The 26,226-nt window shown below is 33.1% G+C and overlaps 1 protein-coding gene across 3 annotated transcripts in view; it reads right to left on the bottom strand.

The window, feature by feature from the left end:
• The window catches only part of Csmd3 (CUB and Sushi multiple domains 3), a 1,148,052-nt gene that overhangs the window by 115,764 nt on the left and 1,006,062 nt on the right, over positions 1-26,226 (bottom strand). For all 3 annotated transcript variants that reach the window (XM_006993205.4, XM_042265493.2, XM_042265494.2), the window contains 3 exons: positions 6,158-6,276; positions 5,083-5,152; positions 2,470-2,586 (listed from right to left, as the gene is read on the bottom strand). In XM_006993205.4, the coding sequence (XP_006993267.1) occupies positions 2,470-2,586; positions 5,083-5,152; positions 6,158-6,276 (306 nt within the window). The remainder of the gene's footprint in view (positions 1-2,469; positions 2,587-5,082; positions 5,153-6,157; positions 6,277-26,226) is intronic.

Here is a 26,226-nt window from a genome sequence, read left to right as displayed (position 1 = left end):
ATGTTATTATTACCAATTATTAGAATATAAAGAAATGAAAGTTAGTAGTTGGACATTATAATCAAACTTGTAGTCATATTAGGTATATTTTCAAAGTTAAGCAGAGATATATTTAGATAGATAGGTCATCTTCATACCCTTCAGAGATCTAAGAATATGGCATTGAAAATGTTTTAATAACATAGATTTTTTTTCTTTTTTTATGACTATGAGACATGTCTGCTCCTGGCAGCATCAATCTACTTCAGAGAAGACATGGGCATTGAAGAAATTGCAGAGTTAACTTTCATTGTGGAAAAAGTTAGCCACTGGGCAACAAAGTGCCCTTGAACTGACTGCTGACAGTATGCTATCCAAAATGGACAAACAGGACACAAAACAAAAGACTACCAATCCTTGCCAAGACAAGGGTGGTTGAAGCTTTGGCAACAAGTGTCCTCTGAGGCCAGGACAATATGGTACTATCACTGAAGTGGCTTTGCAATCCAGAAAAGGTACAGTACCCCTTTCTTTGAAGGCAACTGAACAGGCAGTGGACCGATGGCTTCTGGTATGCAGTGGAACAGTACCTGAAACAGTTATTCTTGAAAGAGTAACTAGGCAAATGAAGTCTAACCTCTCAATGGTAGACTGGCATTTAATAAAGAAGATGAAGCCACCCACAAGCTGAAAGGAATGGGAAGTTAAATTTCAAAAAGACCAGCATTATCTAGAATTTAAAATTCTGAATCATGACAGGACACTGGCAGAATTCAAGTTTATCTGGTAAATAGAATACTTGCACCAAATGTGGAGTTGAACTGTAGGCCTTGCACACATCCTGCTTCACTAATGAATCTGTCAGATATGCTAAGCCTGAAGGCCAAAGATGATGCCACAATGTGAAGAGGAACCTTGGGTGACTGTCCAGGAAGCTGGCTGTTTCTGTCATTTTTTGGAAGTCACTTGTTTGCACTTCCTGTTTTACTAGGTAATATTATTTCCTTCTTGGGTCTCTGAGGGAGTTGAAGGTTAGATAGTTATAGTTACAGTTTTCCTTGTTAAGAAATTCAGAAAAGAAACTCACTAAGAGGTGTTAAGTGTGTAAGTTTGAAACACATCATAAGATAGTTTTCTGCTGGTAATATAAGTGAATTAGGTACACTTTGGATTCACCAAAAGAGGATAGATAATGGAATATTTACTCTGAATTTGTCAAATGCAAATGGACTAGACATTGCTGGTGTACTTATTGCTTATATATATTGTATATAGTTATTGTACTTATTGTATATAGTTTTTCTTATACTAGTTATAACTTTTTTATTTTATTAGACAAAAAAGGGGAAATGTGGTAATATTTTATTTGTGTTGAAATGTGGTGATATTTTATTTGTGCTTTAATAAATAAAGTTTGCCTGGAGATCAATAAAAAAAATGTACTGAGAACAGAAACAATTTCATAGTTCTAAACCTGAACAATAATAGCTCTATGTATCAGATTAAAATGCAATGCTAACAGATATTTCTAAATTGAGACTTATAAATGGGGATTTGCAAACTATCCAATTTTCCCCACTGTCTGCCTGATTGTCCAATTTCTCCAAATTTAAATAGTCTTAGAGCATGAAGCAAAGCTAAGAAATGTCACTTCAGTAGCTATAGGTAAAAACTTCAGAACTTAGCAGGTTTGTTTTGTTTCAAAAGGGTACCATATTGAAAGATCTTCTGGAATTGTGTCTTCATTCTTTGAGTTACTAAAAGTCAATTCATGGTGGTATAAAAATAGATCAATTAGTTTCATGAACAGATAACATTTCATTATGTAACTGTTTGTGTGTTTTTCTATTGTTCATATTTGTCTTGTTTCCTATGTCTGTTATGAACAGAGCTGTAGAAAATGCTGTGTTTAATATGTCAAAGCTGTCATTGGTCCATATCTCTTCTAATACCAACTTCATAGTTCTCAATTTTGGGTAACTAAAAGAGTGTCAAATAGTACCTCCCTACCATTTTTTCTCAATTACTACATTTTCTATAATAAATCTTCATATATGTGAAAAAAAAGTGTTAAGAGAATAAAATTTCAATTGCTCTTGCTCTCAAAAAGACAAATAAACAAAGTCTCATAAATAATGGCATAACACACAACAATTTGATTAATTTAGCCATTCCACAATGTGTTCATAATGTAAAACATTATGCTTCATTATATATATATATATATATATATATATATATATATATATATATATATATAACTTAAAAAAGAGACAAATAAAAACACCCATGTATCTTTAATTTTTCTAACAATCCAAGTAAAATATATTTTGATGAAGCAAAACTTACTAAAATTGTATTCCTCAATAAACATAATTTAATATACTCATGAATGAAACTTCAACATATGAATATTTTACATGCTCTTATTGGACATATATACTTCTGCATTAATAAATATTGAAACTCCTTTCATATACTTATATATACCAAAGCCGATGGGCAGCTTTATTGTCCATGTGCAATCTAAGCTGCTCGGATAGTTTCCAGGAAAACCAGGGCTGAGGATCACACCACTGAAATCTGACATTGCACCACCACACTGAGCTGCAAAACAACAGAATTCTCACGTAAAGCAGAAGTATGGGATATATTTGTATATTTAAAAAGCTATTGGAATCCTTTTAAGACTTCAAAAATCATGTAAGGTAATACCATTTGATAAAATGAAATATAGTCCCCATTCTTTTAGCAAATGCTAGTTAATTGGTAATTCACTTTTCTAAAACAGCACAAAAGGCATAATTACTCAGAAAAAAAAAACAAAGTGCAGCTTAAGTCAATTATTGTTCAGCAAGTAACATTTCTCATGCAATGATACACTTAAGCAAAAAGGACACGTTCCTTTCCACAGTGCGAAGTAAGCAGGCAGCTTATTTTTTCTTTCTTAAGTACATCTACTGCTGTTTTGTGTCATTCCAAAGACAAAGTAATTTAGACTAAAAGAAAGACAACCGTTTGAGCTATCAGTACCATATTAAAGAGGAAGTCATTTTCACAGCCTTCCTTTTCCTGTTTGTAAGAAAGAAGCCCAATAAAGAACTTGAAGAAAGCTATTAGCTATTTTTTTTATCTTAAAAGAACCAAGACAAACAAGCAAAGAAATATAAACAAAGAAAGACACATATATTTGAAAATTTAGTCAGACACAATAAATAAGCCTATGTTGGAATCCCTATGGAAGGGTGACTGTTGATAATTTAAGGGAATATTATAAAATGGGAAGTCGTTAATTTAACTTTGTATACAAGGTGGATATAATTATTTAATGTATATTATATTAATGAATATTTTCATTGTAGAAGCCATTCTTTCAAGCAAATGCATAGATTAATGTATCTTCTTATCAGACATATAAATAGAAGACTGTTAATTGTTGTAAAAGAAATCAAATTTAATGGTTGTTACTTAAATACTTACTTACAATTTCCTTTTAAGATTGGCAACAGGTACAAATTCAAACTTTGGGTTGTATTCCATAAACACTGATCCAAAGGATGTTTTATCTATATGTGATGTTTGGTAACTAGTCTGATATGTGTACTCTAACTTATATATTATCTCTTTCTCTTTCTTTACACATCTATATGTGTAGAGTCGGCATACTTATAAATGCTTCTTTCAAAAATGTATTATCATTAATTTCAAAAATGACTTTCTTTTTTTGTTGTTTTTTGAGACAGGGTTCTCTGTGTAGTTTTGGTGCCTGTCCTAGATCTCACTCTGTAGACCAGGGTGGCCTTGAACTCACAGAGATCTGCCTGGCTCTGCCTCCAGAGTGCTGGGATTAAAGGTACGTGCCACCACTGCCTGGCTGATTTTCTTTTCTTTAAACTGTCAGTTCATTGGTCATTAAATCAAATCAATTTTTAACATCATGGGGAAAAAGCTAACTGAGAATCTCTGCTTCTGGACTGTGATGGAAGATGACCAGATGTCTCATGCTCCTGTCTTGAGTTTCTCACCATGGTAGACTGTGTGTTCTCAAATTGTGAGCTAAATAAGCCTTCTCTCCCTTAAATTACTTTTGGCAGGATATTTTAGCAGAACAAGAAAATTAACAAAACATTGTTCATTATCTTTCTAGTTCTGGCCACTGTTTTGTTTTTTTTTTCAAATTTTTTAGCATTTATAACCCAAGCTTATTACGTAGAATTAAAAAAAAAAAGTAAAAATAAAATTAAAAAAAAAACTTCCCTCAAAATACTCCACTCACAAATAAACTTTTTAATTCATGTTTTTATAGCTCAAGTACTTCTACATGTATATGATGAAGATAGCATAACACTGTGAATTGTTTTACATTTTTTATATATAGCAATATATGATACATTTTGCTAGTCAGTAAATATCCCACCATCATGCTTATTAGATTTTTTAAGCAGCACACACACTAACTACTTTGAAACCCTTAACTTGGATTCCACTACATTAGATACCATTAAGTCCATAATGTGACCCATGGTCAGAGCTAAACATTTTAAACACATTCTACCCCACATCCTCAAAATAAACCTGTGAGGCCAACATTGCTGTCTCCTTCTATAAAGAGACAAACAGAAACTCAAAGAATAAGACATTACAAAGCTATTTTGCATTGAGCTCACCTTTGAATACACTACTGTTGGATATCAAAGACTGATAAGTATTCCATGTGGTTTCATAAAATTTCAGCATATACAGTAAACTTTGTATTTTAATTTTATTTAAAGTATTTTTGCTATATAATTCTGATTGATTTAGGTTCTTGTTTGCCTTTGCTTGATAGCTAGCAATAGGATATTCAATTATTATTCTGAGGTTGTTATTATTTTTATGTCATATTAAGAAAATGACAAAGGAATAAAAGCAAATTTATTCTATTATTATCTTCATTTTCTCACCCACTGATGTGCATTAAAGGTTGTAAAATTTTAAAATTAAAAAAGAAAACAGCATATATCAAAATGACATTTCCATAAAAGGCAAATAAGTTAGAACATGAGTTATAAATTGAATCTCTTAAATTTGAAGAAACATAAATTTTACAGTCTTTTCACTTACCTAAACAAATGGGGATTGGATAATTCCATCTTCTTACTGGTCCAGGCATACATGTGATATGAGAATGACCCTACAAAAATTGAGACAATGTAGTTTTGTACACATTTACAAAAGATTGAATGAAATATATCATACTGAATGATTAAAGTAATATGTACATGGAGATACATGTAGACACTGTCACTTTTATATCATTGAGCTTTAGCATTACTTAAGAGAGGTAATTTTACATACTTGGATAAATTTGAAATAAAAAACTGCAAAGTCTTGATAGAAAGAAAAAATATATCAAGTAAGCACAGAATTGTGGTTTTAATATTCTTCTATCAAAAGATGGTCTACTGTTAACAAATTAGCTGAAATGGCTGAGTGCATAGTGCTTTGTAATACATTGGTAGAATATGAAACAGGAGACACATAAAAGAACTGTCATAGTTATTATAAAAATGTTTAAAGACTTTAAAGTATATTACATATCCTAATAAAATATGAAATCTATAAAACTTATGGGACTAGGAAGACTAAGAAATTATGATGTAATTTTTAAAAATTAAAAACATTATTATTAAATATTACTGCCTAACAAATTTGATTGTTTTGAATGTAAAATTTATTATTTCCTTTAATTTTTAAAAATAAATTTCACAAAAGGCCAAAATGTGGAGATTTTTAGGAGACTATCTACGTGAGCCCTTCTGAAAATGTAGTTCTTTATCAAGGTAATTTTTTAGTGGATTTTCACTAATTTTCAGAATTTTATGGTATTATTTGCAAATGCTAAATATTCAGGAAGTCAGCTGCCACAATTCAGAATAGATTTAGAAAGTGAATTAAATATTTAATTCAATTTATTAACTCATATTTTTTACTTATCCAAAGTAACAGTTTATTCCAGCAATTTCTAAGATATATATTTTACTTATGAATTGAACATTGCTTTTAAAGAAAAATCAAAGTAGCTATAAATCAAGATTATACCAAAACGTGTGGATTAGTAATTACTGATTTGTTGAAAGATGCCAAAAAACAACGTGAGGATACTCTTGATAAGACACCGGTTTTACAAGTACCTTACCTGAAGAGAATAGCCTTGGTCACACTGGAAGGACACCACATCACCAACCATGTATCTGTCTCCAACTTTTATTCCACTGCTTGGTGTTTGTGGCTCAGGACAGGAATCCAAACCAATTGCTAAAATTATTTAATGAGAACAATGTGAATAACGTTCAAGTGATGATTGTTTCAACTATGCATATTCAGCTGCCTAAATTGTATACAGATACAATTTATTTTTTTCTTTTTTATTATATTTTTATTATTTAAAACTATTTTAAGTTTAAATATACTTTCGTCATATGTTTCCTCTCTTCCAAGTCCTTCCAGATCTTTTCCCTCTCTTTACCTAACCAAATTTTTCTGTCTCCAGGAACAAACAAACACACACTACAACAATGACCCTCACAAAATCAAGAAAACAAGATAAAACTACACCCCCAAAACAAAACAAAATAACAAACTGTAACCAAATAAAAGCTCACAAAAAAAACCAAAAACAAAAACAAAAACAAAAACAAAAAAAAACCACCTGTGGAGTTCATTATATGTTGGTCAACTACTTCTAAACAGGAGAATTATCCTGGAGTTGTTGATATATCAAAGTTATTCTATTACAGAAATTCATTTTCTCTTTCACAACAGGTATAACTGACAGGTTAGCGAGAGGGTGAAGTAGAAAAACCATCTGAGGCTACCCTGGTCTACATTGAAAGTTGCAGGACAGCCGAGGATACACAGAGAGACCTTGTCTCAACAAACAGATAGATAGATAGATAGATAGATAGATAGATAGATAGATAGATAGATAGATAGATAGATAGATACATACATACATACATACATACATACATACATACATACATAAATAGATACATAGATAGATGATATAGATATATTTTTCAATGCTAATTGAGCATCAAAAGATCAGGTTCTCTACTATTAGATATCATCTTCTCTGCACCTTCTGTAAGAGATAGGGAAACTACAACTATGATATTGTAAAAATATGGTCACATCAACAAAACATTCAAAGGGACAAAACCAGATGACATGCCAATGTGGATTGGGGAAACCATAAAAGGCCCTTTCTACATGAAGAGCTATAGGCAATTAATGGCTGCTGAAAGAGGTTGAATTCAGTTTTTCTAGTGATGAACCTCCTAATAGATTATCCAATCATGAGTAGTTAGCCTGAAATTATGAAAAACACCAAATGGATTCAGATGGCTATATTTAAGCATGCACAATTGTTTAGGTATATGTATAAAAAATAATACAAAGATGATGTCATGAATTTGTGAGGGGTTGGATATACACAGAACTTGGAAGTAGGAGATGGAAGAGTAGAAATGAAGTAAATGATAGTATTCATTATATGAAATTCTAAAAAAAGAGCTATTTTCATGCATATGCTTCAACCTATTTTGTTGAATATTATTTAAAGGTGTGTTTGTTTCCTTTATGTTGCATTTGTTTAACTCCGTGAAGCTGTGTTACTGTGCCTGTCTAAAATACCTGATGGTCTAATAAATAAATAAATGGCCAATAGCAAGGTAGGAGAAAGGATAATTGGAGCTGGCAGGCAGACAGATTATAATGAAGAAGAAATCTGGGAGAAAAGAGAAGTAGTAGCCAGAGAAGGAACAAGAAAGGAAGGAGGAGGAGACAGAAAGAATTAAAACATTTTGGCGCTCAACTCGTGGCTCAAATACCCACCTAGGTAGGCCCTGAGAAAGTTGGGAGGGGGGAGATACAGTCCCTTTAAGAGACACTGCTGTTCAGCTGGCAGTCCTAAATAAAATTGGCAAGCTAAATAAAAACCACCTGTGGCAACATAGGTGCTGGCTTCCAGAGCTAGGAAGGTTGAAAGCAGTTTTCATTCACTAACCTATGACTAGGGCCCTGAGCTATAGGCTTAGCTTTTAAGAGCTGCTCTTGGAGAATCCAGGTGTAGGCTAGCAGTTTAAAGGTTTGCTCACACAGTTAAAAAAGGCTAAATGATTCACAGTAAAAGAAGTCCATGGAAAAGCTTTCTAAACAGGTCCCAGTGTGTTTTACAATGTGCGTAGGCTTAAGAAAGGAGAATATGAGTATAGACAGTCATAGAAAGAAAGAAATAGTTTAAAATTGTCTTTAAAAAGGGGATAAAGGTAATATAAAAAGAAAAAAAGCCACATGAGATGGGAAATACACAGGGAGTCTGCATCTTGTATGTTATTATATTGATTTTGAATCTTTTGATTATTGAAAAAGAAAGGACAGCTGCAAAGACACCTGGAATTGAAAGGGGGACAGCTGAAATAAATCAGCTCATATACTTTAGGAATGCCTTAACTTTTAGAAAGTTAAAAAATATATTTGTCAAATGGAAATAAAAAATGCTTTGAAGTTTTGTTCCCACAGGAGATGAGAAGTTGTAGATTCCTTCAGGGTTAATATGGATCAGGTTTGATCAGGTGAGGCCTCCTGAATCTTGACAAGTGATATCTGTCAGCAAAGGTTACTTCTGGTCTTCCCAAGCCTTGGTCATTATCTCAAAATTTGCTCTCTGGGACCCTAGAGATAGTTCATCCACAGACAACAGGAAGCAGTTTGGAGAACATAATGTCCACATTCCCAAGAGGGATATGGGAGGCTTTGGGTTATTTGGTGTGTTATGGATGTTTGTTATCATTTAGAGGAATATAGAATATTGATACAAATTTAAAGTTATTTTTGTTATACTGTATATATGTTTCTACTCTTGTTTAAAGGAATTTGGTATATTGATGAAAATTTAAGGTTATTTTTGTTACAACATATTGTATGTATGTTTCTATTTTTGTTTGTGGTATTGTGTCTATGAAGTTCATTTGGAAATGTAGGGTGAAGTTCTAGTTTTTGAAAGCTATTATTATTAACTATTAGGGTAATCAGGAAGAATAGGTTAGTGGTTAGTCATTTATAACAATCAAATTTGTAGATAGTTAGGTATGCTTTCCAGATCATATAGAGATATATTTTAGATAGATAGATGGTCTTCAAATCTTTCAGTGACCTACAGAATATGGCATTTAAAATTTTTCAGCATGATTTAACTTTTCTTTGGTATTTTCTTAGCTTTTAGAAATAATTTATTACTTTTCAGTATTAAGAATGTCCCTGTAATCATTCTTTCCATAAGCATTAAATTTTGTACACCTTCATTTTTTTCTTTTATTTTCCACAAAACACCCATTTTTACATCATAATATACTGAAAGCTATCAATATGCAGCCACAATCACTTTATTTTCTGGAGTTAGGATAAATAAGCTATCTGATAGCAAAACAGTAGAATACTGAGACCCTCAGACCCTTGTTGCAAAACAAAATGCTAAAACATATTTAGGAACATGACAAAATGGTTGCAAAATTATTTTAATGTTAAAAATGGATAAAAGTTCTATCTATTAAGTCATGACAATTTTAAGTTAACCATTCTTACATGGATGTATTCACAGAGAAAAATGATCAAAGAAATGATACAAAATTATGGAATCTGAACCATGGATATAAGACTTCTCATGTTTGAATAAGTTGCTTTGCACATGAATTGTGTTTATGTTTCTGCATTTCCAGATTATCTATGGCAACACAAGCTATATTTGCATATCATAAAAGAGACGCAAACAAGAATTAATGCCATCAAAGAAGTTTGGGAGAAAAGTTCATGTACTCTTCTATTTTTTCTAGAACATATTGAATTGCACAAAATAGACCTTTTGAACCTGTTTTTTTCAGGGAAGACAGTTACCCAGATTAATGAGGAAATCAGATAAGACAGGAACACTACTGGTAAATTTTTTAAATATGCACTAAAATAACTTAAAATCTCTGATAATCCTTTTAACATTATTGTCATATTTATTTATTCAAATAAAATTCCAAGTGCTTAAATATTCACTCAAAATATTTCCATGAGGAATTTCATTTCTTTTAGTGAAATGATAAAGTCAAGAGGATATTTACAGGAATGCCCAAGGAACAAAAAAGAATTTTTGCAAAACATGTTGGCAAAGTTTCCCTCTCAGTTAATCAAGGTTAAACCTCTGCTTATCAGTGGCATTTTAAAAAAAATAAGACCTTTTAAGTTTCATGAATGGAATTTTGTGTCTTGGGGTTTCAACAACCCTCTCTAGATAAATCTTTTTAAATGGAGTAGGATCAATTAGTCTACTGTTTAAATTTTAAAAAATGGATTCAAGTTCAAATTCGTATTCTTTTTTAAAAATCACAATTATTTCTGCTGTTAAGTCATTACTAAAATTTACCCTGAATGAACAAACTAAACTCTCTTTTTTCTCAAATTTCCAGTATTTATTTGCAATAAAACATTATTCTTTTCTAATGCTTTCATCAACCCAAACAATTTTAGAAATAAAATGTCATGATTTACATCATCTTCTTAATGTGGATTGAAAAATGGAGAGCTAGGTGGTAAAAGATGTTAGATACAGGATAGATGCTAGATAGATTGATTGACTGATAGATTGATAGATACATGACAAATGAATTATAGATAGGTTATAGAAAAAAGATAAATTTCCTTGTATTTCATCATGACATAAATGTTTCTTTAAGATGTTGAGATGAGAGACAGGGAAGAAAACATATAAATTCATCTAAGGATTCCAACTTTCATTTTTTGTAAATGAAAAAAATCCCGTTCACAAATTTGGCTTGATATCTTGAGTAGAAAAAATATAGTAGCTTTGTTTGTAAATACAGAAGGAACAGACATTGAATCACTTGTGCTTGTATACAAAATTGTATTAAGTGATACCAAAGGTTTCATTCTAAGTAAAATACATACACTCAACATCATATGTCCCTTTAAATAGTAAACATTACTTAATTATCACTAATTCCACAAATAATTATTTTTTAATATTAAACTATTTAGGGATTACTTTTTAATATACACTAGAATTTTAATATGGAATAGCATATTTTTAAATTTAAAGATAAAAATTTGAGATTAATATAAGCATTCATGATCACAAAAGAGCACATTAATTAGAGACACTCTATCAGTCTGACTATTTGTATAAATTGTATAAAATAGTATTGCTAAGTGTGCCAGAATTTTTCCTCTGGCATTATGTGCTTCAGAAGTAATCAATCTACTAATAATATATTAGTCAAGTACTTAACATACATCTCACCAGACTAACACAAAGGTCAGGTCTTTTAAAAGAGTGATTCTGAATTTTACAAGTAATTGACTGGCAATGGTGGTGGAACACATGTGCTGAGAGCTTCACTTGTTTATAATGTTTTTCTTAATATTTTTCTTATTAATGTATGGTTGCTCTCTTTCATGTTTAGCACAGGAAACAGTAAATTTTGTATTAATTATTCAGCAATCCAAACTGCTTCTTTCATTTTAATTAGAGTAACGCTAAAGTAAGTGGAAAATGTTGAATCCTAATATGTAAATATCTTTCATTTACTCATTAAATAAACAATTAGCTCCTGTTTTGGCCTTTTCATTACATGAGATGCTGGAAATGCAAAGATATGACACATGTAGTATAAAATCAATCACTCTCTAAATAAATGTCTCGTGGGACAAGAGTGTGGCATGATGTTAAAAAGTAATAATAAAAAGTTGTACAAGTACAGTATAAAATAGAAAATAAATGTAGACCTTTCCTTAAGGAATTATTTTATGAGTGATAGATCCTATGAGTGCTGAAAGTTTATATATTTTATTAAATCATTATAATGAAAGGTCCAGTGCATGTGATATATGATTCTCTAGCAGAGAAAACAATGTATAAAATGAAAAAAGTCAATACAATTTTTCTTTCTCTTTGGAAAAAAAATGACAAAATGCTTTTCCTCAAGTTATGTGCTCTGGGGAAAACAGGTAGAAATGGAGATAAATCAGGAGACAGAATTTCAATTATAAATTGCCCTCTAATCTTGATAATTTCTTCTGTCTGATTAAGAGATAATTTATGTACAGATAAATTCTCATGAGCTTTCTGGCCCCAGTAGTTGCATTATAATTTTTTGTTTGTTTGTTTGTGTTATTGTTGATTTGGTTGAGTCTCAGATATTCTGTGATTAAGTTCGTTAAGCAATAAAATAGGATGAGAAAATATTGACTTAATGGACATGTTTCTGTATTTCAAGGACGTAATAAATACATGGTACTTGACATATGCTATTGCTGTGAGAATGTATCAATATCCCACTGATATTTAAGGGTTTTAGGATAGAGGTCCGAATACCAACTTGAACTTTAGATAACCTTACTAAGGAGTTGTTCTGTTGTCACGAGAGTCTATGTTTTTGAAAATAAATATATTTTATGTGGCACTCTAAGAATACGCAAATAAGAAAAATAAGTAGTGATTATGTTAAGTAAGGATGACATGAAATATAAGTATTTAAAATCCTTCCACATTGTATTGGCTTAAAATGAGAGGTGTTTTCATACCCAGGCAGTAAAAATGTAGCTTGCTTTATGATAAGAAAACCCAGGGACCAGGAAAAGTGGTATTAAGATGTAACTAGACATTTTTATAGAGACAATAGAATGGGGAAAACTATAAAGCATCTCCAAAAAAGGCAATCAACAAGATTAACAGGAAATAAATTTTAATCAAAAGAAAAAAAAAGAAGATAAAGTATGATTAATCTGTAAGGGTTTTATAGGTTAAGGAATAAAATGTGTTCATAAAGATTAATTATCCTTATTTCACAGGATATATTCAGTCATAATAGCAATTAAAATTAGAAATGACAAATGCTAGTAATATAATTTGGGTGGAGAATGTTTCTACATTTAATACTTTATGAGATGCAAGGAACAACAAGAAAATTAGTGTGAGTAAAAATATAATTAATCTTAAAATCCCTGTTTTTCTCAAATAATCAATTAAGTAATTAGCTCAAGGGAAGAGAGCATTTTAGTGATTGTAAAAATAAACTCATTAAGGCCTAATGCATTAAGTCGTAAGCAAATTGCTTAGGGACAGAAAGCCATAAAATGTTCGTGCTGAAACAAAGCTTCGATGATAAGATAGAGTCAAAGAGATAAATTGCTGGACATTTACAAACCTGGGTAGTATTTTTGTAATTTTACGTATTCAGTCTAACCCTACATTTATTGAAAAGGATAGAGAGACACCTTCAGACCACCCTATTTTCCAAAAATTTTAGCACAACTTTATTATTGGTAAGTAGCAGAGAAAATTGTACTTAATATGTGAGTTGTACCGAGGTCTACCTAGGAGACTGTGTTCTTGGATCTTGGAAGACATCTAAAGTTCCTCAAAGGATTATAGGCTTTATTTCATTGGTGTATATGGCTCCTCCTTGTGAAATGTATGTTATAAAGTAAAAACAAAACTCTGTACACTAAATTGTAGATGCTACAAAGGTCACCAAAGGATTTTATATTAGCATATTTTACAGTTTTCACTATAGAAGTTAAACTGTAAGGTTAGGTTTATTCCTCCATATTTTTGATGCTGGTGTGAATAGGATTGTTTCTTGGGCTCTTTCAGAGCATGTTTGTTATTGGTACACAGAGCAACTTCTAATATTTGTAAGTTGATTTTTTTAATCTTCCCACTTTGCTAAAAATGTTGATCATTTCTTGTTTCTCAGTGGAATTTCTGGAGTCTTATATAGATAAGAGATTTTATATATGTGTATGTGTAATATTTTTATATACAAAGATTTAATATATTATATGTATATAGAGATATATATCATCTCAAAAATATGGAAATATGGATAATTTGACTTGTTTCTGTATTTGTATCCTTTATTTTTCTTCTCTTGTCTCTTTGCTTTAGGCAGTGCTTCAACCACTATACTGAAAGGGTAAAAGCAGTGGACAGCTCTGTCTCCTTGCTGATTTTAATGAGATAGGTTTCAGAATGTTCTCAAAGCTGGGTTTAGTAGAGCATACCTTTAATCCCAGCACTCAGGAGGAAGAAAGCTGTTTCTCTGTAAATTCTAGACCAACCTGGTCTACATAGTGAATTTGAGGATAGCCAGAGCTATCTAGTGAGACCCTGTCTCAAAAACAAAACAAAACAAACACCCACAAATTTTTTCTCCATTTAAGATCATGTTGTTTGTGGATCTGTCATATATAATCTTTATGAAATGTATGCCTGAGAAGTTTAAAGAAATTACATATGTTTATTAAAATCACATAAACATTTTAAACCCAAATGAGAAATATAAATGTTCTGTAAAAATCTAAGTAATTGGACAACTGGAAAATGAAAATTCTCAAATGGAAAAGACCACACATGTATTTATTGACAACCCATCAATTAAGTATATTTTCTTTTGTAACAAATGTGGTTATCAAAGATGTATAATTACAACCAAGAGACCATTTCCTTTAAACAAAACAAGCAGTATAACAACAAATGGCCAAAACTGTACATTCAAGGACTGAGTTTTATCATCCAGCATTGTTATAGAAAAGAACGAAAGGAAGGAAAAGACAAGGACTATCAGTGCCTGTGCCTGACCAAGAGAATTTAGTCCATCCACATTTATCTGTGTGAAAGTTGAACAATAGCCCCCCTGCAAAGGGGGATGTGGCTTATGCCAACACATGATAGCAGAAGCCATAAAATACCACAATACAAACCAGAGTTCTTAGCTAACACTATAATGCTTCCATCTTGAAAGGAAAGAATATACAGCCCCCAAATCTGATTTATTTGTTATAGTTTTCTGATCTCAAGCCAATATGATTTCCTTCATTCTACCATCTTCCTGTTCAGTAATACTATTTATTCTTTTTTTTTTTTTTTTTTTTTTTTTTTTTTTTTTTTTTTTGGTTTTTTTGAGACAGGGTTTCTCTGTGTAGCTTTGCGCCTTTCCTGGAACTCGCTTTGGAGACCAGGCTGGCCTCGAACTCACAGAGATCTACCTGGCTCTGCCTCCCAAGTGCTGGGATTAAAGGCGTGTGCCACCACCGCCCTGCTAATACTATTTATTCTTAACAAAAGGAGTAATTGGCTTCTTTTCTCAGTTTTCATATTATATATAAACATATGGTAACATTTTTCAAAAAGTATCAAAATTTCAGAAAATGTAATTGAGGTAAATTTTAATTGAGAAGTTGGAATGTATTATTTTATATCTTAACTCTATAATTTTGAAAAGCCTGATAATCCAACTATTTGTGAATCTTTATAATATTTCAAGAGAATAATTTGTGCAGAATGATTAAAACTGTTATTCATCCACTTCAAGGTATGTGATCCACATAGATTTATTTTAAGACAGTTGCTAAGAGCTAAAACTCAGAGGAAAAGGAAAGTCCAGCTCTCTAGGTGAATCACACAAACCATGGAAATATAGGAAGTGGTATATTATAAAATAAAAATCAAAGCACATGTTTGAAATCCAAAGAAACACCATCTCTCTTTAACCCGGACCTTTAGCCTCTTCTATTTACCTCACATTGATACGCCCTGACAAAATTTAATTTGCATATCACAATGATGCCTTGAGAGTAGACTTTCTATCATGAAGTGACAGCCTATGCCAGAATTCTGTATGCTAAGCATTGCTCAATTTCTAAATTAAGGGAGTCTTTCAGAAATGTAAAATAGGTTACTCTCCAAGAAACCCTTCAATAGGTTTTCCCTGTTTACATAAGAGAGTATTTGCTGAATTCATAAGTTTTTATTTCAAATATTATAGCATTTAAAGTATTATTTTGGATCTAGAGAGATGGCTCAGCAGTTAAGTCCCTGGCTTCTCTTTTAGAAGACCCACATTGAAATCCTAGCACCTATTTAGTGGCACACAACCATCTATTAACTACAGCTCCATAAGATCTGACACCCTCTTCTGGCTGCTCCAAGTGATACAAAGACATACATGCAGAAAACATCCATACACATAAAATAAAATAATAAAAAAATTACTATTTGACTTCCCACAGTATGTTTCAACGTTCTTGCAATAAATAATTTTTGGTGGTTTTAGCACATACCAATTTCCAATAGAGAATTTACATGGATAATCTCATTTAATTCAAAACAATCTTGCAATTTAGAATACATATTATAATTGAAAAGACAAGATATTTTAGAAAAATCTAGAACTTTTCATGTCACAAGGCTACCAAACACAGAACCTCTAGGCTGTGTTCAGATGCATTCCAGTAAATTTCTCCAACTCATATTGTATCCACATCTATCTTTTTGTTCTGATAAAATGTTGTGGTAGTTTGAATAGATATAGCCCCCATAAACTCATGTGTTTGAATGCTTGGTCTATAGGTAGTGGAACTATCAGGAGGTGTGACCTCATTGGAGTTTATGTGGCTTTGTTGCAGGAAGCTTGTCACTATGGGGGCAGGCTTTGAGATCTCAAGTGCTCAAGCTTTGCCCAGTTCACTTCCTGTTGCCTGTGGATCAAGATGTAGAACTCTCAGCTTTTCCTCAAGCACCGTGTCTACCTGCACGTCTCCATGCCCCACGTCTCCATGATAATGAACTAAACCTCTGAAGCTGTGAGTCAGCCCCAATTAAATATTTTCCTTTATAAGAGTTGCTGTAGTCATGATGTCTTTTCACAGCAATAGAAACCAAAATTAAGACACACATCTTTTATTGTTGTTGTTGTTTTAGTGAGCCCTTCCATGACTTCATCACCAAAAATCATGAAGACATGATTACTACCTCCTCTGAGCATCACCTAAAGTATGCAGAGCATTCTTATCCATTGATGATGGTGAAGGTAACTCAAAGGACTAGGTAAAAATACATATATTCATCTGAATCTCAGTAAAACAGATGGAATTCTGACATAAGATGTGTCATTGAGAGATTCTAAGGCCATTCAAGACAATTATAATACATGATTATCTGAGAAATGTTAAGTAGCATAACCATATTAATTAATGATTTCATTATTTTATAAAGGTTTTTCAAATGTCCTTTCTCATAATTAATGCCTCCTGCACTTAAACACTAAGTACATGCTCAGCTATGGTTTGAAAAGTTGATGAAGTGGTTGGTTGTTTTCACCTGTGAAACAATATGTTTACGCAAATTGTGGAAGAGGACCACAAAAACTGATTAAAGACCACCATTTATTTCCCGAGACAAACTGTGGTACTTGCTAATTAAAATTCCCAGGACTAAGGGTATTTTTTAAAATTCACTTTTCATATTTGGAAACTAGGGTTAATAAATTTTCATTAACTTCCTTGCAAGTGTACGTGTGTGTGTGTGTGTGTGTGTGTGTGTGTGTGTGTGTGTGTGTGTGTGTGTGTCTGTCTGTCTGTCTGTCTGTCTTTCTGTTTGTGGGGATGGAAATCAGCATCCCAAATGAGAGCCTATGCTACAGCACTGAGTGACATCTTCAGTTCTTAAAGGATTATTTTTCAGTTCTTGGTTGGTGTTCATGATATAGCATCTCACTGTGCAGATAAGACTACCCCAATGTCATGATTTTCTTTCCCCAGTGCTGGGAACACAGGCATGGACTTCCATCTGAATTCATGATTTTTACCAAAATCAAACATAATGTCTATGAAATGTGGAGCACAGTGCTTGGCAAGTACCACACATTTGAGCATGTCAGGAGTTGGAGGCAAAATGGAGAAAGTAAAACAGCAACCTGATCTTCACTATGCCATTACAATAATGATGATGAGGTGGTAAACAGTACCAAAGGACCTAAGCCATCTTAAGTGCTCACAACTGATCTTGCTATGGTTTAAATGCCTGGTGAAATGTGACCAGAAAACACCTCCAATGATATTATGAACAGATAAACCTATGTGAATCCAAAATATTTTTGCTTAGAAACTATTCAAATAACATTTGTTTCAACTATATTATATAAAAAAATGAATTAAAACATTTCCTTTAAAATAAAATTTTATATACAATGAGTTCCTAAGAATACAATTTTATTTTTAAAAAATTAAAAGTTTAGCTTTATTTATAAAGAAATTATTTTCCTACATCTATTCTTTCTTCATTAATAATAAATTTAAAATAAAACCTACTGGAACCTAGCTCATTCGCTGCAGCTGGCTTTCTGACAGACACTTGGGTATGTGATGAAAACGCCATGCCACAGTCCACCACTACCCAAAGTAATACGCTCCCCTCGATTAACTTACACATTTTGATCTGTTTTCTGAGTTATTTACTGAAATGGAAAAGAGCATCCCACTGTGTTGTTTTCTGTTGGAAATAAAATTGTGGAACATACCTCCCAAAAGTCGTAGAACACTCATTAAGGGAGACAATTCAAGGATACTAATTAAAATCATTATCTCAACATTAATAATTGTAAACCATGGCAGTCTCTTGAAAGTAGAAGTTTTTTTCTCTCCTCTAAGGCTGTATCATTCCAGGAAAAGAGGTGTCATTACAGCTAGGAGAAATGCTTACTCTTTACCCTTCCTCCCTTTCCTCTCCTTTCTCTTCACACCTCCGTTGGCTGTATGTTTTTGAGTGTTCCCTTCATCACTCTCCTGACTTATCAGCAAGCCTCTTAGATATCATCCCCTCTGCAGAATCTCCCCTGACCTCCACAGCAGCCCCTCTTCCAGCCTTCACATTATTGAGTCCTCAACTCTTGCTCCTCTTTTCTTTCAGGAGCTTTCTGCTTTCTGAAATTTTGCGTACATGATTTCTTTCTCTTATACATCATCATCTTCATCTATGTACTTCTGATCGGCTGTAAGACACATGGGGCGGGAGCACATTATCTCTTTTATTCTCTAATGTTAACAAGGCACAGACTTAAATTTTGAGAAGTGGCTGAGGGAATAATTGTGGTGGCACTATGAAGGCATAAGGGGCTTGTTGCATGAGGGATGAGTTTGTCAATGTACCCATTGCAAATCCTGATGACCTGCATTTTATCCTCAGGATTCAAAAGGTGAAAGGAGAGAATGGACTGCCCCAACTTTTTCACTGACCTCCACATATATGCTGTGGAGCCAGCATATGCAAATATACATAAACACACATGCCAAAATAAATAATAAGTGTATTAATAAAAACAATAAATGAATGTAATGTTTAAAAGGAAAGGCAAAAAGGCAGCAGTAACAAGATTCAGAACAAGAAATTCTGAGTTTGGCTGGTTTGGGTAATAACAATTAAGAGTCTTTTAGCTAGAAAAGGAAGCATCAAAGTGGGTATCACCAAGAGAGAAGGAATTGTGAATTGTGTAAGGGTGTGACAGCAAAGGCATAAAATCTAAAAAGAAAAAAAAATGTTTCATGTAAGTGGAAGAATATTGGTAAAGGCCTGTGAGAAAAGTGACACAGTCAGTTCTTGTTGGAGCAAGGAGTTTGAGGGTGCTGTCTTTATTTAGTAGAACACAGCTATATGATGATAGGAAATGATCAATATCTAGAGCTATTGATAATAGGAAATTCTGGAAAAGATGCACAGAGCAGAAAAAAGGGTCCATCTCATCTGCTGTAATGATGAGCATAATACCAGAGGTGGCATTCCAAAGCAAGAATGCCCAGAACAAAGGAGGAAGATGACTGTAAACAACTTTTAAAAATGAGCTTACCCACAAGCATTTGCTGTTTCAAAGGAAAGAAGCAAGATGATTTTTTTTCTGTGTAGTAATTGTGTTATCCGTAATCTAGATTGCTATTTTTTCCCTTGACAAATCAGATGGGTAAAACCTTTGCTTTCTGGAAGGAATCTTAGCCAAATTTTTGATTCCCAAGACAGAACACCTGCCCTGTTTCCTAAAACCCCTACTATTTAAAATATTTCTTTAGGGATGTAGTAAAAGTCTGCTTTCTTGGATGGAAAAAAGTCTGTTTTTTATAGAAAACCTGAAAGTGTTCGGCATCTGTTGCTAGTATTCATAGTGATATTATGAGATTCTAATTTCCTTATTGTGTTTCCCCCCTTATGTAACCCTGTGGGCAGAACATTTATTTCAGTGATTCCAAAACTGAATTACCCAAGACATGCAGTGTAATAGGTAAACTCTCCATATAAAAAAAAGTAATGTAACTGTCTCATCCATACACATAAATGCTACTCAATTATTTTTCTTAAATATCCAACTGCATAACCACTTTTGCTATGTATAGGTATTTAAATTTGGATTTTTGAATAATTAATTCTTGAGTAGAAATGTAAATTATTAAAATCATTATGGAGAACATTATGGACATTCTTCAAAACACTGAAAGAACAGCTACCATGTGACCAAGCAGTTCTGCTGCTACTATAATACCCAAAGAAAAGTAAACACAGGATGGAGAGATGTCTCATCCCTATTGCAACATTACTCAGAACAGTCAAGATACACAGCCAACCTAAGTGTCAGAAAAAGAAAACATGACACATATTCACAGTAGAATCCTGTTTATCCATTAAGATTAAGTCTTGTAATATGTGATAATACAAATGATATGTTATATATTATGTTAAGTGCAATAAGCCAGACACAATACAGCAAATACACTGTGCCCTCGTTCACATGTGAGAGCAAAAAGAATTGATCTCTTAGAAATAGAAAATCTAAATATTTAAGAGGTAGTAAAAGTGTGATGGGAAGGTCTAAAGACGATGAATAATGACTTTCAGAAGCTTAGACGTGAAGGAGTAACTTCTAATACTCCATAGCATGGTCACTCGGGTACCAATGATTAACAATACCGACCTGCATATTTCCAAACATGTAGCTCAAAAGCTTCTTAATATCCCCAACAAATAAAAGATAAATGTTTAAAGTGATGTGTGCCAATGACCCTATCTGGATTACTACATAATATATACATATATTGATATATTTCAATATTCCTAAAAATATGTGCAATGATTATGTATCCATTTTTATATATTTAAATCTGTGTTCTCTTATGTCTCAGTTCTTAATGAACATCTTCGTCCCCCATCTCCTCCTCCTATTCTTCTTTTCATAAAATTTGTGTATGATTTGATTAGTGCTTAAAATCAAAACAAACCCCAGGCAGGGAAGCTTTAATCAGCACAGCTGCCCAAAGGAGGGATATAGAGAAAATGACATTTGTAAGCAGCCACCTGACAAGGTGGAGGGCTTCAGAGAAAGAGTGAAAAAAGCCCAAGGTAGCAGAGAAAGCATATTGGGCTTTGGGCCAGCATCTAAAAAAAAGAAATACAACAGAAAAAAGGGCAGGAGTGGGAGGGATCTCTCCTTTCAGAGACAGGACTGAAAATAATCACACCAACCTAAGAGAACCTCAGGATGGCTTTATAACAACAGTATAATTCAAAGTGTTTTTCAGGACGTCTGGAAAAAAGAAACTTTCAAGTCTACTTTATGATCCACTTCAACAATGGACAGGTTCATATATGTCCACAAACTAGATATTAGTTTATTAATAAAAACAATATTTTTGAATCCTGATAGAAATGTATGTGTTCCTCCATAAACAAAATGAATTCCTTGAAAACAACAACAAAAGCGTCTCTGCTTGGGTAGAGGGTGCTATATGAAGTAATAGCCCTGAGCTCTCACTGAGTGGGCCGTCAGCCTTCCTGGTCACTTCTAGACAAGATTCCAAAGCTCAGCACAACATGCCGCATTAATCCCCAATCACAGTTTAATCCCAGTCAGTCTTTCTAACTGGGAGCCAGGACGATTGTCATAACTCCTTTTAGCTGTTCTTAAAAACCAGAGAAGAACTTAGTGATTTTACTTCTGTAAAGCTATACCTAAACTTTAAATTGTCATGCTCTGCTTCTCACCATTCTGTTTGAATTCAACTCAGGAGTTCACTAATACTACGCTGCTGACATTGTCAATAAGAAAAACAGATGTGAAACATGAAGACTATTCCAAAGTCTTTGCTATTCATTAAAAGTACTTTGGGGGTTTTGCTGGCACTGATAAGCTACCTACAACATTGAGTGTCATTTCCTCCTTTCTTTTCTTTCCCTTCCTGCCCTCCACCCTACTCGCTTCCACGTGTGCATGATCTGTAACTTCATTTCCTAATCTATGGCACCACATCCTTCCTTTTCTATTTTAATTTAATCAATGACTTTGATTTAAAAAACAGCACACATGCCTGGAGTGTTTCTGTGAGACAATACCACCCATCTACTGTCAGGAATTTATTTAGTTTATCCAAAAGGTCATTTCTCCCACAGAAGTTATCATCTAGTAAAATTATTATTTATTATATTTATGGGCTTTTTATTACAGTATTACAGTATTACAGTATTAGCATTAGCTTATATTTATAATTTTGTTTACTTTAATCCAGGAAGATTTTAAAGTTTTGCTCCAAATAAAAGTGAGTGATAAACTAATGCTTTCTTTTTGCTGTGGGGATGATTAATAACAGATTGCTTGAAATATTTGCTTATCATTTCCTTATTGGACACTAGTTCATAATTTCTAAAATAATATTAAACATTGTTCTTAATATTACAATAATGTTTTCTTCTAAAGATTTGTATTGAGGATCAGCTGGAACCCAAAGAATTCCATTTACTTTATAATATATGGATTTAAATAAATCTATTGCTTTTGAACAACTTGTAGGTCAGTAGAAGAGTCAATAGTCTTGTTATTTAAAGCAATGACATGTGAAATACTTATACATGATTTGTTCAGAGTCTCATGCTTTACCAGTAAGTTCTCTGTCTCATTTTTATTCTGATACAGAAATTTAGTGTGGAAAAACAGTGGTATTCATTGATATTTCAGTCTATGGACATAATCCACATTATAAAGTTTCCATACATCTAGGAAAGTGATTTACCTCATTTCCTTCCAGTTCCTTGCAGCTGAAATCAGTGTCCCTCACAGAGCACTAAATATTAGTTTCTAAAGCAAAGATCAGTATTTCAAATGCTTCAGTTGCATCTATGATGATATGACTTTTTCTGTCAAAGATATTGGTTTTGTCATTATTCATTCATTTTTCTCGACTAGCCAAACCTTTAACGATCTAGTAACACAACTTGTACTTGACAGCACCTACATTTTAATTAGGATCTAGCTCAATTTCCCTTATTTGTGGAAAATAATATTTTTCAACAGTTATAAATATAAGATTAAGTAGCCATTGGATGCAAATGATCTCAAAATATTTACTGTATATAAACAAATCATTTGTTTTGCACCCAATAACACATTGTAGAGGTGCAGATGCCATACATAAAAGGCTTAATAAAGTTTCCTCAAGCTACTTATGAATACAATCATTTACTGCTCTGCTTTATGCATGACTACAAGAAAGAAAGGTGGCTTTGGACTAGATTCCCTGGAATAAAGTAAGAGGTAGGTACGCATGCCTTGGGAAGCAGCTTTAGGGACTACTGCTTCTTCAGCCCTTACGTGCCAGCTCTACGGAAATAGACGCAGTTCTCCTAGTATGCCACATTCCACAGCTCTGTGTGAACGTGAAGTTTGTTCTACCAAAATATCCTCCATTTCTCGTCTAGCTGAAACTTCTGCTTAGATTTCAAGACTTGGCACAAGTGTCACCTCCTCTTTGAAATATTCTGTGAACTTTCGACATAGAGCTGAGTACTTCTTAACTGGTGCCTTCTACCTATCCCTCTCCCAGTGTGTGAGTAGCAATGTGCTGTTTCTTAACCTTTCTGCTTCATCTATTAGACTAATATTCCTTCAAGGGGGACTGGACCATACTTATCTTCACATTTCTTGTGTTGAGCTTTGTGTCTGTCATAGAAAAGGTGTTCAAAATAAATACAGGTTGAATAAATGAATCTTCTCACATTTGTTACATTTTTTTAAAATAAAAATACATATGCTGTTTCTGAGCTTCATAGTAACAGGATGATAGCTGTAGTATTGACTAATGAATGTTAGAGTTTGAACCCTTGTTGTCCTCCAAAAAATTCAGCATGGGAAAGGCTTAGACCCTGGTAGGGTTTATTGGGAAGGAATGATACATTTCAGAGGTGTGAACCAGAGAAGGTCTTATGTGTCAGGGGCATGATCTTCAAAGAGATTTTGGGATCCCAGGCTCTTCGTCTTCATTTTCTTTCTCCCTGACCATGAGGTGGAAGATGTATGGTCTACAATATACTCCCTTTTATTGACAATTGAAATAATCAATAGAGCCCTAAAGGCAACAAACCTGCCTAATTGAGAACTGGAAACTTAATGTGTATTCCAAAATAAACATCCTCTTTCATTAAGTTGATTATCCATTACCATGAAAGTAACAGAAAGCTAAATGCAATAACTAGTCTTTACTAATACATGCATATCATTTCAGACTCTCTGTTTTCCTCTAGGAATGTCGTTCTATCTAGCATAAGCCATGGTGTTTCAGGGCTGTTGAGGTGATAATACATAGAGAGGTATTGTCAACAAATAAGCCTGTATGATAGGAGAGAGATGGCTCAGCAGTTAAGAGCACTGACTGATGTTCCAGAAGGCACGGGTTCAATTTCCAGGACGTTAGGTGTCTGATCATGCCAGGATAAAACAAAACAAAACAAGAACCAGGCCTGTATAAATACCAAATGTACATAGAACTGCCTAAATTCTATCACAAACATCAGCCTCAGTGTTGTCATACTGTTGTTGGTATATGTCAATTTCATATAGTTTATACTTTCTACACTTAAGTACTAGATATAGCAATTCATTTATCTAATAAACACATTGATTTTGAGTGCTTAGAATACCTTAGGAATTTGACACATTATAGGACAAAATGATATCTTAAATGGACACAGCTATGTGGTATGGCTAATCCTTTTGCATGGAGTATGCATTTAAGACTAAAAGGAAGTCATCCCTCACATAGTAACCTAATTATATGTATAATACATTTGATGTAAGATAAGTACAACATCTCATATATGTATGCAAGCAACAAGCCTAAACTCTTTATTTTGTTTGTCTGGGTTTTTTGTTTGTTTGTTTAAATGCTTTTCTAAAAATTGGAATATGAAGAAAAGCCACTTGTTCTAATTCCATCTGAAATTATCTATAATATCATTAAAGTTTAAGTGTAGCATGTCTTCTCTAGACAAATTTCTTTGTACATTAGATCTCCAGGTGTTAGCATGGTTTGAGGAGGTTGTGGAATCTGTGGGACGTGGAGCCCAGATGGAGGACATGTATCAGTGGGACCTGCCTACCAATTTAAACCTGCTTCTAGCCTGGGCTAGCTCTCTCCTTCCTGTCTGTTGCCATAGTAACAGCACATGTTTCCACCACCCTAACACCCACTGTTCCACTCTCACTAGGATGACTGACTCGAAAAGTGAAAAAGAAAGGGTCAAAGGAGATTATTACTCCTTCAAATAACTTTTGCTACATATTTGGACACAGCAATAAGAAAAGTAACTAATTCAAAAGTGTCCTGTACTTCAATTTACAAATTCTCTTCATAAAAGGAGAAGCATTGTAACTGAATCCAAAGAAATTTTGTAAATGAACACAAGAAAACACAGTGAATAATTATAGGGAAAAAAGTTGAATAACTAAACTAGACAAAAAGAAAAAAATACTAGAAACATAACCCTTTGAAGACTGAATAAAAAAATAAAAACAAAACTGGAAACACTTAACAGACCAAGAGCAAGGACATTGAATCATTATTCTAAACCTTCCCAACAGAGAAAGATCCAGAAACAAACAAATCTTTATAAGTGAATTTTCCAAAGTAATTCAATGAGTTCATCCAACCCTTGTCAAACTCTTCCACATAATTATATAGGAAGGAACACTTCCAAATTCACTTATTGATACCAGGATCATCTTGCCATTGGAGCCACACAAAACACAATTCAAGAAAAGGTGATGAAAAGTAAATGTCATTGTTGAACAGTGAGGCAAAAATGTTCAACAAAATACTAGTGGGTAAATTTAACACTCTCTTAAGACAGCTATACTCCATGACAGAATTAAATTTATTATATGAATGAAAGGATGGTTTAATAAATTCCACAGCAATACATGTAACATAAAATAAGATCTTATCAATGGATGCAAAAAAATGGCAATATTTTGTCCTGACTTAAAACTCAACAAAGTAGGTATACATGCTATTTACTACAACCAAATGGAAGCTGCATGTGTAAGGCCCACC

The sequence above is a fragment of the Peromyscus maniculatus genome, chromosome 20 (genome assembly GCF_049852395.1).
Source record: "Peromyscus maniculatus bairdii isolate BWxNUB_F1_BW_parent chromosome 20, HU_Pman_BW_mat_3.1, whole genome shotgun sequence".
Taxonomy (NCBI): domain Eukaryota; kingdom Metazoa; phylum Chordata; class Mammalia; order Rodentia; family Cricetidae; genus Peromyscus; species Peromyscus maniculatus.
This window is presented reverse-complemented; position numbering and strand designations above follow the sequence as displayed.